The 14767-nt window shown below is 46.9% G+C and overlaps 1 protein-coding gene across 1 annotated transcript; it reads right to left on the bottom strand.

Moving 5' to 3' along the window:
* Positions 1-5035: 5035 nt before the first annotated feature.
* On the bottom strand, positions 5036-9518 carry LOC131383310 (uncharacterized). The gene is made up of 3 exons (XM_058437900.1): positions 9014-9518; positions 6029-6195; positions 5036-5167 (listed from the first exon to the last, which is right to left on the bottom strand). Exons 1-3 carry the CDS (start codon positions 9516-9518, stop codon positions 5036-5038), a joined length of 804 nt encoding a protein of 267 aa, XP_058293883.1.
* Between the last annotated feature and the right edge of the window lie 5249 nt (positions 9519-14767).

Genomic DNA, 14767 nt, shown 5'->3' with positions numbered 1-14767 from the left:
TGAGGAAAATCTAATAGAGCTAAAAATAAAAATTAATTTGGAAAAGTCATTACATACTCATACATTCTTACGCTTATACATTCTTTCATATATTCATATATTCTTTTAACAGTATCAGTGGTTTGGAGTTATGTGTACAAAACCATGACCTATATGTAATACAACTAATAACAGGCTAATAACTAATAACTAATACAACTAGTAATTACAATTCAAGGCATATTGTATACAAAGCTTTAACCTCTCATCATCAGATTTTGTTTTTTTACTTTCTGTTTTGGCAGATACTATGAACACGACATTCAACTCACAGACACTATGGAGCCTTTACTAAGCACAAAGTACTGTGAAAGGCCAGGGCTAGGACAGAACTGAGACAGGGCCAGGGATAGGACAGAACTGGGGCAGGGTCATGGCCAGAGAAAAACCAGGGGCAGGGTCAGAGCCAGGGACATGACAGGACCAAGGCCAGGGCCAGAAGCAGGGCAGAACCAGGGCCAGGGCAGGGACATGGCAAGATCAGGGCCAGCAAAAGGCCAGGGAAGGGCTAGGGTAGCACAGGGCCAAGGCAGGGCAGGGTCAGTGTAGAGCAAGGAACGGGCCAGGGTATGGCAGGGCAGGCACAGGGAGGTCCAGGGCCAGAGCCAGGTCCAGGACATGGACACGGCAGGGCCAGAAACATGGCAGGACCAGAAAGGGGACAGGGCAAGGGCAAGGCCAGAGAAGGACCATGGAAAAAACATGACCAGGGAGGGTCCAGGGCAAGGGCAAAGCCAGGGCAGAACCAGAGCCAGGGCAGGCCAAAGGCAGGCAGGGCCAGGGCAGGGCAAAGCCAGGGTAGGGCAGGGCCAGTGTAGGGTGAGGGTAGGGCCAGGGCGAGTTCAGGGCCAGGGCAGGATTAAGATAGCACAGGGCTAAGGCGGGGCCAGGGCAGGGCCAAAGGAGGGGCCAGGGCCAAGCATGGCCAGTGTGGGGCCTGGGGATTGTCAGGGCCAGGGCCAGGGTAAAGGCTGGGCCAGGGACAGGGCCAGAGCAAGGGCAGGGCCAGGGAGAAGGCAGAACCAGAGACGATCCAGAGCAAGGGCAGGGCCAGGGCAGAACCAGGACCAGGACAAGGCAAAGCCAAGGCCAGGGCAGCGCAAGACCAGGGCAGGGCAAGGCCAGGGTAGAAAAGGCCAGGGTAGGGCCAGGCCAGGGTAGGAGAAGGCCATGGTAGGGCCAAGGCCAAGACAGGGCAGGGCTAGGGTAGCACAGGGCATGGCCGAAAACAGGGCAGGGCCATAGCAGTGACAGGACTAGCAACAGGGACAGGGCAAGTGCTGGACCAGAGCATGGTGGGGACGATACAGGGCCAGGACAGAGGATGGCAAGGCAGGTCCAGGGCCATTTCATGGACTCGGTAGGCCTGGGGTCAGGCCAGGGCAGGGCAAGGGCAAGGCCAGGGAGAAGGCAGGGCCGGGGCCAAGGCAGTGCCAGGGCAGGGCAGGACCAGTGCAGGGCCAATGCAGGTGAGGGCAAGGGCAGGGCAGGACCAAGGAAGGGCCAGGAGAGGGCCAGGGCAAGGTCAGGGCCAGAACAAGGCTATGGCTGTGGCCAGGAATATGGTAGGACCAGGGCTGGGCCCAGGCTGGGACATGCAGGGCAGAGCATGGCCTGTGCAAGGCAGGGCCAGAGCCAGGCCATAGAGACGGGAGGGCAACACCAAGGCAGAGTCAGGGTAGATCCAGGGCTGAGCAGGGTCAGGGCAGGTCCAGAGTTGAGGCAGAGCTAGGGCCCAGGCAGGGCCATGGCAGTGCCAGGGCAGAGGAGGGCAAGGCAATGCAGGACTGGGCCATGGCAGTGCCTGGTCAACTCCAGGGCAGGGCCAGAAGCAGGACACGGCCAGGGCCAATGCTCAGGCCAGGGACACAGCATGACAGGAAGTGCCAGAGAAGGGCTGGGCCAGCGTTAGAGCAGGGCAAATCAGGCCAGGACACCTCCAAGTCCAGCTCTGGCCCTGCCTTGGCCCTGGCCCCTTCCTGGCCTGACCCTATCCCTGGCCCTGCCCTATCCGTGCCCTGTGTGTTTGACCAGTGTTTTCTAACCAGCATCCTACAAGAAACTTAAATCAGCTCTTTTTGTGCATTTTTAGTAGAGATGGGGTTTCACAATGTTGCCCAGGCTGGTTCCAAACTCCTGAGCTCAAGCCATCTGCCTGCCTTGGCCTCCCAAAGTGCTGGGATTACAGGAGTAATCTGGCCAAGTATTTAACTTCTTTATGCCTGTTTCCTACATTTGGAAAATTGGGATGTTTTAAGTACCTAGCACATAGAATTATTGTGAGAATCAATGCCTCACATATTTACATATTGATAAAATTATACTCATAGAACACTACTGGAAGCAAAGATAGTATTAGTTAAAATTTAGTGATTATTTACTGCAAATATTATTACTATTACAAACAACATAGTATAGACATTATTACTACTACTATAGTTATCTTAAAAATCTAAAATAAAAATTTTACATAATAGCCTAATGTAATCTCTCCTGCTCTGCCCTGGCTCAGCCCTAGAGCCGGCTCTGTCCCTAGTCCTACCACATCCCTGGCCCTGACCCTTCCCTGGTCCTGCTGCTGCCCTGGCCCTTCCCATCTTCAGGCCTTAGCATGGCCCTACCCTGGTCCTGACCCTGCTCTGGTCTGGTCCTGACCCTGGCCCTGGCCCTACCCCAGAGAAGGGGTATGGCAGAGCCAGGGAAGGGCCGGGGCAAATAAGGGACAGGACACATCCAAATCCAGGAAAGGGCCAGGGCCATGACAGAGCCAGGGTGAGTCCTTGGCAGGGCCAGGCAAGTCATGGCAGGGTCACTGTATGGCCAAGTTCCAGGCCAAAGCCAAGGCAGAGGCAGGGTCAGGCCTGCATAACGGCAGGACCAGAGCCAGTGATACGGCAGGACCAGGGCGAGGGCCAGGGCTGTGCCAGGACAGAACAAGAGCAGAGCAGGGCAGGACCAGAGCCAGGCCATAGAGAGAGTAGGGCAAATGCCAAGGCAAGGCCAGGGTAGTGCCAGGGCTGAGGCAAGGTCAGGGAAGGTCCAGGGCTGAGGCAAGGCTAGAACCAAGACAGGGGCAAAGGCCGGGGCAGATCTAGGGCACAAGCAGGGCTGGCTAGGGCTGGGCAATGGCAAGACCAGGCCACGGCAGGGCCAGCCCAGGATAGAACAGGGCACAGGCAGGGCAGGGCCAGGGCCACGGCTGGGGCAGGACAAGGACCAGGACCAGCGTCCAGGCCAGGGCAAGCGTATGGCCAGGGCAGAGGTAGGGCCAGAGCCAGGGTCTGGGCAGGGCCAAGGCAGGTCCATTGCAGGGCCAGGGTTCTGACCAGGGCCAGAGCAGGGCCGGGGCAGAGCCAGGGACAGGACCAGGAAAGTGCAATGTCAGGACAAGGGCCATGGCAGGACCAGCAACAGGGCTAGGGCCAGGACAAGGACAGGGACAGGGTCAGGGCTAGGGCCAGAATAGCATGCCAGGGTAGAGCCAAGCCAAATTAGGGCCCGGACATGGTTAGGACCAGGGCTGGGCCAGGGTATGGCCTTAAGTAGTGAAGGGCCAGGGCCAGGGTCCATGCCAGTGCCAGTGCCAGTCCAGGGCAGAGGCAGGGCCATGGCCAGGTCTAGGACAAAGCTGGGGCAGGGCCAAGGTCTGGGTCAGGGTCAGCACAAGACCAGGACAGAGCCAGGGGAGGGACAGGGCCATGGTAGGGCCAGGTTAAATCAGGGAAAAGACACCTGCAAATCCACTTCAGGGCCAGGGTCAGGGCAGGGCCAGTTCAGGGCCAGGGCCAAGACAGGGCCAGACAGGGCCAAGGCTGTCAGGATCATTGGCAGGGCCAGGGCCATGGCAGGACCAGGGTCAGGAGCAGGGGTCAACGCCGGGCCAAGGCCACAGATAGGACCAGGTCTGTGCTAGAGCCAGTGCGAGGGCCAAGGCAGGGTCAGGGCAGGGCCAAAGGGCGGGCACGGCCATGGCAGGGTGGAGCAGGCCCAGGGTAGCACAGGGTTAAGGCAGGGCACAACCAACCAGGGCAGTTCTATGGCAGGGGCCGGGGCAGGGTCAAAGGCAGAGCAGGGCCAGGGCAGGGTGATGACACATCCAGAGCACAGCAGGGCACGGTGATGGCAAGAACAGGGGCAGACCACTGCCAGCTCAGGGCCAGGGAAAGCCCAGGAAAGAGCCAGGAAAGGGTCTGGCTCAGGGCCAGGACCAAGGCAGAGCAGAGCCAGGGCCATGGCAGAGTCAGGGCAGGTCTTTGACAGGATCAGGTTCCAGGCCAGGGCCAGGGCAGCAGCAGGGGCAGGGCCTGGATAAGGGCAGGGCCAGGGATATGGCAGGACCAGGGCTAGGGCCAGGGCCAGGCCATAGTGAGGGCAGGGCAAAAGCCAAAGCAGGGTCAGGGCAGGTCCAGGGAGCAGCCAGCACCAAGCGGGGCCAAGGCACAACCAGCGCAGGGTAAGGCAGGGCAATGGCACCACTGGGCCATGACAGGGCAAGGTCAGTGCCAGGAGAGGGCAGAACAGGCAGGCCCATGGTGGGGCCAGAGCAGGGATGGGCCAAAGCAGGGCCAGGACATGTCCAAGACCAGTTCAGGACCAGAACAGGAGCAGGACCATGACCGTTTGCAGGGCCAGTGCCATGACAGGACCAGGGTCAGAGCCAGAGCCAGACCAGCGCAGGTTCAGGGCAGGGCCAGTGCCAGGGCAAGACCAGGGCAGGGACAGGGTAGCACAGGGCCAAGACAGGGTCAGGATGGGATCAGAGCAGGACAGGGCCAAGACAGTCCAGGTAACAGTAGGGCAGGTACAGGGCAAGGCAGGGCAGTACAGGGCGGGCCAGATCCATTGCAGGGGCAGGACAAAGCCAGGCCCATTGACAATGCACTGGCCCTCCCTACAAGGCTCCTACCACCTGGCTACCGCTGCAGCCCATCCATCGCTATAAGCCTGACCCCCAACCCTGGCTGCAGCCGCCTGCCCTCCTAGCATGGCCGCTCTCCTACCACTCCGGAGCACTGCAGTCTCCATCGCTGCCACCCACCTGCAGCAAGGCGAGCCGTGGTGTCACAGGCTCTAGGTGTCTCCTCCTCCTCCTGGCACGGAGCAGCTGGACGGGCAAAGCCAGAAAAGCCTAGAGGAAGATGCGAGGGGTGGAAGGGTTAGAGCCTCAACTTGTCATGCTGGCCACTGGGTGGCAGGGGCGTTTCAGCAAAGGCACTCACACCCACCCTCCAAAGTCCAGCCTCTCCTTTTGGCCCAAGCTGGCCAGGAACTGGGGTCTGGGGTGGGTGCTGGAGACATCACAGCATCCAGCTTCCCACTCCACAGGAACCATTGGGCCCACCGCGGCTGCACTCCTCGAGGAGCAGGAGAAGCAGAAAAATTCAGACCCTGCCAGCCCTCCGCACCCAGGTGCCAATTCCTGTTCCGGACGCCTCCACGCACAGGGCCCTGTCCCCCGTGGTGTCCCCAGCGGTGCCTGGCAGCCTCTGAGGCACAGACCCAGAGTGCACAGGCCCAGGAACCACGGTGGGTGTGGGGGCTCTGCCATGCTCAGGATTCCCACGCAAACGCTGCGCGCCTGCCACACTCCAGTATGACCAAGAGTAGGTCGCCCTCTGGAGTGTGGAGTCAGGGAGAGGAGAATCACTCCCTCCTTGGATGCCAACTCTGCTGACTGCCACCAGCAGTGCAGCCCCTGATAGCACCGAAGTCACCCCCTCTCCACAGCTCTTCCTGCCCTCAATAGCGACCCCCACCTCCGTCCCCCAATGCTGCCGGTGACGTATACCCGATAGTGCCCTAACCTGTCCTCCTCCATGGGCATTGCAGCCCCAGAAAGCTCCCATAACCCACCCTCCCTGCCGTGGGCAGTGCAGCCCTGTACAGTGCTACCAACCAGTACCCCTAATGCAGGCAAGGACACCCTGGATAGTGCCCCCAACCCACCCCACACTGCGAAAGGTGCAGCCCTGGATAGCCCCTGTCCTACCACTCTGGTTGTGCTGCAGTCTCTGTCACAGCCACCACCAACCACAGTGAGGCAAGCCAGTGGGCCACAGGCTCTAGCACCCAGCAGCCAGGCACGGAGCAGCTCTCGCTGATGGCTGGCTCCTACCACTCCGAGCATGCTGCTGTCTCTGTGGCCATCTTCTTTGACTATAAAGGAATAAAACTAGGTATCAATAAGAAGAGTAATTTTGGAAACAATACAATCCCATGGAAGTTAAACACTACCCTCCTGAATAAATGACTAGCGGGTCAATGAAGATACTAAAACAGAAAATTAAAAATTTCATGAAACAAAGGGTAATGAAAACACAGTATACCAAAACTTGTTATGCAGAAAGCAGTACAAAGGCAGAGATTTATAGCTATAAGTGGTATCATCCAAACAAAAGAAAAACTTCAAATAAACAATACATCTTAAACAACTAGTAAAATAAGAACAAACTAAACTGAAAATAAGAAAATAAATAAGATCGTAGCAGAAATAAAATTGAAATAAAAAACACACAAAATTAAACGAAAAGTTGGTTTTCTGGAAAGCTAAACAAAATTTTAACCAGGCTAACTAAGAAAAAAAGAGACAAGATTCAAATAAATAAAATCAACAGATTAAAAAAAGGAGACATTACAACTGATACTTCAGAAATTCAAAGGATCATAACTGGCTATTATATGCCAATAAATTGGAAAGCCTGGTAGAAATTGGCAAATTCCTAGATGCATACAATCTACTTACGTTGAACAATGAAAACATCCAAGACCAGAACAGACTGGTAACAAGTAATGAGATTGAAGCCATCAGAAAAAGTCTCCCAGTAAAGAAAAGCCCAGGAACTGATGTCTTCACTGTTGATGGCTTCACACCAAACAATTTGAAGTCCTAGTGTGAATCCTACTCAAACTATTTTGAAAAACAGGAGGGAATACTTCCAAATTTATTCTATGAGACCATTATTACTGTGATACGAAAATCAGACAAAGGCATCAAAGAAGGAAACTATAGGCCAGTATCTCTAATATTGATGCAAAAATCCTCAACAAAATACCAGTGAATCAAATTCAGTAATACATTAAAAAGATAATTCATCATGATCAAGTGGGATGTATCCCTGGGATGCAGGGGTCACTCAACATACAACGTGATACATCATATCAACCAAATAAACGACAAAAACAGTATGATCATGTCAACTGAAACTGAAAAAGCATTTGATGAAATTCAACATCCCTTCATCTTAAAAAAAACGGGTATGGAGGAAACGTACTGCAACATAATAAAAACTACAGAAAAGACACCCACAGCTAGAATCATATGGAATGGGGAAAAATGGAAAGCTTTTCCTCTAAGATCTGGAACATGATAAGGATGCCCACTGTCACCACTGTTGTTTAACATACTACTGGAAATCCTAGCTAAAGCAATCAGTGCAGACCCTGATATGACCCCCAACCCACCCTGCCCCCTGCCATCAGCAGTGTAGCCCCCCCAAAATAGCACACCCAACACACCCAAACCGCCCCACCTCCCCGCACCATGGGCATTGCAGCACCCCATAGCGCCCTCAAACCGAAACAGCCACCCCCCCCCACAGCCACGCAGTGCAGCCCCCAATAGCACACTTAGCCCACCTCACTGTTGCCAGCAATACAGTCTGGGATAGTGCCCCCAACTGGCTCCCCGCTGAGGGCATTTCCATCAAGATGGAAATGTTGATGGAAATTTCTTCCAACTGGATGACACAACCTATCAAGACCTCTGGGATACAGCAAAGGCAGTGCTAAGAGGAAAGTTTGTAGCCCTAAACACCTACGTCAAAAAATCTGAAAGAGCATAAACAGACAATCTAAGTTTGACAATAAGGCCATAGTTACCAAAACAGCATGGTACTGGTTTAAAAATAGGCACATAGACCAATGGAACAAAAGAGAGAACCCAGAAATTAACACAGATACTTACAGCCAACTGATCTTCGACAAAGTAAACAAAAACATAAAGTGGGGAAAGGACACCCTTTTCACCACATGATGTTGGGATAATTGGCGACCCACATGTAGGGGAATAAAACTGGATTCTCATCTCTCACTTTATACAAAAATCTAATCAAGATAGATTAAGAACTTAAACCTAATTCCTGAACTATAAAAATTCTAGAAGATAACGTTGGATAAACCCTTCTAGACATTGGCATAGGTAAGGATTTCATGACCAAAAACAGAAATGCAAATGCAATAAAAACAAAGATAAATACCTGGGACTTAATTAAACTAAAGAGCTTTTGCATGGCAAAGGGAACAGTCAGCAGAGTAAATAGACAACCCACAGAGTGAGACCCCTGGCCCTGACCCCTGACCCTGATCCTGACCCTGACCCCTAACCCTGACCCCTCACCCCTGGCCCTAACCCTAACCTCTAACCCTAACCCTAACCCCAACCCTCACCCTCAACGCTAACGCCTAATCCCTAACCTCTCTTAACCCCTAACTCTAAACGTTAACTCCTAACCCCTAACTCTGACCCCAACCCCTATCTCCAACCCCTAACCATAAACTTAACCCCTAACCCCTAACCCTAACACCAACCTTAACCCTAGGTTCGTTACTACGTTTGTATTGACTATGTCAATGTTGATGATTATGGTCTCTGTCTTAGGACTGCACGGCAGCGAGGGGATTGCGGATCTTATATTAATATTTTTGTATTGAGGCAGGGCATTAGCATTACAGGTGCTTGTTACATGAGCAATGGGGGTGTCATATTTTGGGTGTCATGTCTGCATTAGGAATGCTGCATTTGTCTTCCCAGGCTGCGGTGTGGATCTCCCACTGTGGCCGCCTCGCCTTGGCTGGGGAGAACCTGGGTGGGCAGGATTCAGAGGGGCTTTTGGTGTCCCGTTTTCCACACTGAACCCTTCTAACTGTTCTCTGACCCTGATTATTCAGGGCTGCAAACAGGAAGGATTTTACTCACCGTCGATGCGGCCCCGAGTTGTCCCAAAGCGAGGCAGTGCCCCCAAGGTCTGTGCTGAGGAGAATGCTATTCTGCCATCGCGGTGTCCCCCGGGTCTGTGCCCAGCAGAACGCAGCTCCGCCCTCGCGGTGCCACCGTCCCGCCCGCCGGGGTCTGTGTTGAGGAAAACACTGCTTTGCTTTCGCTGTACATCCGAAGTCTGTACAGAGAAGAACTCAGCTCCGCCCTCGCGATGCTCTCCGGGTCTGAGCTGAGGAGAACGCAGCTCCGCCCTCGCAAAGGCACACAGCGCCGGGCGCGGGCGCAGGCGCAGAGAGGCGCACAGCGCCGGGCGCGGGCGCAGGCGCAGAGAGGCGCACAGCGCCGGGCGCGGGCGCAGGCGCAGAGAGGCGCACAGCGCCGGGCGCGGGCGCAGGCGCAGAGAGGCGCACAGCGCCGGGCGCAGGCGCAGAGAGGCGCACAGCGAAGTTACTGGCGGAGAAGCAAGGAAAGCCAATATAAACATCTATATGGCTCTCAGACTTTTTGTCATGGATGCATGTGTCCAGTCAGATCATCTATATGGCACTCAGACTTTTTGTCAGAGATATATGTGTCCAGTCAGATCCTCTTCAGATTTAAGTGAATAGCAATGCTTTGAGTCTTCTAAATTATCACTGTTTAGATGCTTTATGTGATTTATACCAATAATTAGGTGCAGCCCAGCTTTGTTTAGTTTGACTACAGAAACTCGACGTACTTCATGCGAAAATAAACTACTGCCTCTTCCACAGTCATGGGTGCTGATGCATGAAAAGATTTGAGGTAACTTACCCATTTTTGTTTGCTTCACAACAGGTTTTTATAATTTCAAGAGAAAGCGTGACAATGAATACTAAGCAGAAAAAAAAGCCATATACATTTGGCTCAGACTGAAAGTCAAAATCAAACATCATCAGAAATGCTTCTATAGAAGATTAATGGAATAAGTAATTGTTCCATCAGGAACCCCTAAAGACCCCGAACTGTTTTCCGTTTTCAAGCACTGACATCATTCTGAAAGCAGAAGGCAGAGAGGGAGGCTCGTGTTCCACATACTCATAAAGTTTATACATTTTAGGAGTTCAGAGGATTCATTTAATAAGAGAAATGTAAGCACTTTCTTTATGAAATCTGAAGGCCATGATGACAAAATACTTTGTCCTATATCATCTGGAAATTTGGAAAGTGAGGACTTCAACTGGTATTACTACTCATCCAGCTAATAGTAACACGAAAATGCCTACTACAAATGTAAGACAAGTTTATATAACTTGAAAAATGTCACTTACTGATTTTTAATTTTGTATTATGCGTGTAATTTAGCATTTTTATCCTTATCCAATGCTCTCTTGGTATTTTTTAGGAAATGGAATTTCTTGAAATAACAGTGTGAGAAAATTAACTAAGCAATTTACATGAAATTAAATGGCATACTTCCTAAATATTGGATTAAAGGATAGCAATATTATCTCTACAAAATTTATACTTTGGAAGAAATTAAGAATTTAACTAAAACAATGTGTAGCTTTCAGGCTTAGAAGAAATAAAAGCTGTGTTTTAATGGTCATTATCTGAATTTTGGAATGCTAAGGCTCTTAAGAAGTTTATATAGACATTGAAGGCAGACAAGAAACACATAAAGCACGCAACTTATTTTGGACACCCAGTAGACAAGGCATTTTAATGCATGTTATGTCCTAAATCTCCATTAACAACTCTAAAAATTATGTGCCAGAAGAGAATTTCCATGTGCTCCCAATAGGTTAGAGTGTGAAAAAAAACCTGTCCTCGGAACAATTTTTCCAATGTAATCACTTACTAGACAAACTTATCCATTCTTGTGGGTTTCAACACTATCCACTTGGGCTGATCTTATTCTCTCCTGCCTATTCAAGAAATTGTACAGCACTTCCCCTGCCTGTCTTGGATAAGATAATTAGTACACAATTAAATAAGCAAGTCTATTATTATTTCTCTCTGTATATGTGTGTATATTCCCTTTCTTTAAAAATATAAGGCTCACTAATCCCTTTATCCCTCACCAGCTACTGTCCCACATATCTTTATCATGCCATCCTAGTATGAGAGAGTATCTGTTAGTTATCACTGCCATAACTTTTTATAACATACCACCTCCAAATTTAATGGCTTGCAACAATCATTTATTATTTTTCAAACGTCTATAGATTAGTTAAGTGGTTCTGCCTATCTGAGCTGGGAGAAGTTGATCTTACATATGCATCGGTTTTCAGCTGGTGGGTCAAGTAGACATTGGTTGACATAGTTTACCCTCAGCTGAGAGTATTCACCTTTGTTCTAATTTCTCATTATTTAGCATACTAACCCAGGTATGATCTCACGGTGGAGGGAGAGGAGTCAGTGAGAAAGCAAAAATGCACAAGCACTTACTCACGCTCCATCCTACATGTACTTTGCTCCATTCCAGTGATACTCAATAACAAGATGTGAGCTTGCCAATAAGATGTCATAATTTTGTAGCAAAACCTCACTTTAAAGAGATTACTGGTATAAATAACTGTGTCTATTTATTCTGTAAAGTTATTCACTTGATGTTGGTAAAAGTTTCATGGAACTTGCATGTGTCTTTACCACAACAGTGCAGTTTTACTACTGTTGAGAGTTCAGATCAATTATTAACTCTTAAGGACTGATATCAATTAATAAGCTGAATACCAAATACTTCATATTAAATATATATAACTAAAGTAATTTTAAAATTTTCAGACAGCTTTTTTATTTTTTGTTTCACTTCATGTAATCAATTTTTTAAACATTTTGCTTCATTTTAAATTGTGAAGCATTTAGAAAATATTTTGTTTTGGTAAAACATAGGTAAAATTTTGTTGAACACCATCAATTGCATATTAAATTAAAGATGAAAGATCTTGAAGTTTGAAATACTAGCTAACATAAAATATTAGTAAAATAATAGCTAAACCTTACTGAATAATTTTGGCATTGTAAGTACTTTTTTAAAATTATTGACTGCTCTACAAAACCCTGCAAAAGGAGAGCCCATTATTATATTCACTAGACTTATGAGAAAGCAGAAAAACAAAGAAGTGAAATGTTATACAAAAGCCAACCAGTTTTTAAGTGGAGGCACCATGATTCCAATTCAAGTGTTACTGTAATTCTCTACACCACATTTATGATGGTAAAATTTAATATCTACAGAAAACTACTATTGCTGATTTTTTCAGATATAGCTTTACAAACTGTTTTTATGTGTAATAAATCACTATTTTGAAAAATTGGAACATATTGTAACTAACATTGTATTACTTCTTGCTAATTTAACTTTCTTTACGTTATAACATCTTTCCATAGAGTTGGTTTTAGGATAGTGTCTCTAAATTGACAAGTTCAATGAGAAAATGTTAAAGCAATAATAATTTACTCATTGTTTTCAAAATTGTTCATGCGTTATACAAGAATGTCTCATTTTTACCCAAAATACCACAAGTTGTAAATAGTGAAAATAATCAATAGCAGAAAATAATGTATAATGCAATTTATCTTTGCCACTCTACCCTTTCTGGATCTTTGAGAAGAGTATAAAATATATGCTGATGTGTATAATCACTATGGCAGTTCACTCTTTTCAAATTTCCTTACCATGAACATTTATCCATCCTAGTTAAATTGCAACTAGCATACCCCTACTCATTTCTTTGGCTAAATTCATATCCTTATATTTTAAGAAAACCCAGATAATGGTTCTAACTAGCATAAAATATGGTAGAAAGAGTTGCTTGTGGCAGAAAAACGTTTTTAAGCATTTTCAAAAAGGAAGAGTTTCCAACTTTATGGATTCAAAAATAAAATGATTCTCCACCGAATCAACTGAAAACCAAATATGGAGATGTAACTTCTTTATGTCTACAATTAACTATTTGACCTTTAAGTATTTCCGACAAGTATTAGTAGTTTGAGATAATCCATTCTACCAAGCACAGACCATGAATATTTTTTTCAACTTTACTTTTTAGCTATGTGTTTGGTGTATGTTTGGACCTTTCTTCTGATCTGTGCTCTAGTCGTATCAGAACCTATCAAGTGTCTACTATGTTGCCAGGCACATTTGTGAGACAGAGTAAGGCCAGGCAAGAATTCCTTTTGTTAAGTGTTTGATCTGTTGTTAATTAGCATGTTTTTCTGAAATGGTTGCTTTTAACTATATCATATAATTCTATGCACAAAAATATTATTTTGCAATTTTTTGATATTATATGAAACAGTGATTCAACACAACACATTATAAAGAAGGGAGGGATAACTGAGCTAAGCTACATAATGGGAAGCAAACACTAAGCAATTTCCTTGATAGGTAACATAACTTTAGAGGCAACCAGCTAAAAATAAAACACACCATAGAGATAATGAGTCTTTAATTATTCCATTCTGTGGTATGGAGTAACCCTTTCCACAGATGTGTGGCAAAGAAACATGTGTTTGTGCCATTCATAAGTGGATTTCTCTCCCTTGTATTTCCTCCGAGTCTTCTTTTTGTTTCTAATTCCTCTTCTGTATATTACATACTCCCTGTCTTACAATGCTCTGTGTCACAATGGAAACTTCCTTAGATTTGGGTTTTTAATATGAATTATTGAAAATAATCATTCTTTCTTTGTGACAATGAAAAATTGATTTTTAACTTTTTATTAACATGTAATACATTTGGAGAACGTACTATACGTTAATACCCATGTAGCCAATAGTCAAATCAGATAAGAAATATTGCTAGTGTCTTTGAAGTTTGTCTCTGCCACTCCAAGAGTCACAAAAAATTTCCCTCCTTTCTACTTTTTATAAGTAGAATTATACAGTATGTACCTTTTGTGTCTGGATTTCTTTACTCAACATTGTATTTTGGAGAGTCATTTAACTACAGCCCACAGTTGTAGTTCAATCTTATTGCTTAATAGTATTACAGTGCATGAATGTGCGATAATTAATTTATCTCTTCTACATTTTCTGGGCATTTGAGTGAGCCAGTGTGTGGCTATTTTGAATACTGCTAACACAAACATTTCAGCACACTTTTTTAAACGCATGTACACATTTCTATTGAGTTTCTGGGTCATAGTATATGCATAGTCACATGTCAATTTTTAGTAGAGTTTTTTTTAAATTAAGTTTTATAACTTGTGCTTCTGCTTTTCCCATTTGCATGGATATTGAGACTATTCTCTCCTCTCCAATGAAGGCTCATAGGCACAAGCTAAAGACCTCCATTACCTGGCAATGGGACTTCTGCTTGATGTACATTGAGCATTGCTATTCAATGATTTTCAGAATTGCATGGCAGTGACTGGAGTTCTATGGCCCCAAATCCTTCAGATGGGAATAGAACAGTCTCCAACTTAGGCTCAACCAATAAAAAGCCTCCCTGGTCCTGTAGAAATCAGATTAATACTACTTCCTGTCTTCCATTAGTGAGTATCTCTCCCAATTATAGCCAGATGGGATTTTGCTGTTTAGTTATTTTATGCTAATAAATTATATATCTCAGATTCACACATAATTTTTGATTTAATTCTCACACACTATTTCTATATGATCATGTTAGCATCTCCTGTTTACCGAGAAGTGATCAGAGAAGGTAATTTTCTTAAGGCTTCTATCAACCACATTGTTGATTGAATGTCATAATTGTTGATAGCAAGGATCATATTACTTGAAAAAATAAACATTGGTAACTAGTGATAG

Source organism: Hylobates moloch, unplaced genomic scaffold (assembly GCF_009828535.3).
Source record: "Hylobates moloch isolate HMO894 unplaced genomic scaffold, HMol_V3 SCAFFOLD_1, whole genome shotgun sequence".
NCBI lineage: Eukaryota > Metazoa > Chordata > Mammalia > Primates > Hylobatidae > Hylobates > Hylobates moloch.
Note: the sequence above shows the minus strand (reverse complement) of the source record. Positions and strands in the feature narration are given on the sequence as shown.

Coding starts and splice junctions, on each gene's coding strand:
- LOC131383310 (XM_058437900.1), bottom strand. CDS start 9,518: ATGTTTATATTGGCTTTCCTTGCTTCTCCGCCAGTAACTTCGCTGTGC. Junction 6,196..9,013: donor AACTCGGGGCCGCATCGACG/GTGAGTAAAATC, acceptor ATTCCTTTATAG/TCAAAGAAGATGGCCACAGA. Junction 5,168..6,028: donor ACTGCAGCACAACCAGAGTG/GTAGGACAGGGG, acceptor ATCTTCCTCTAG/GCTTTTCTGGCTTTGCCCGT.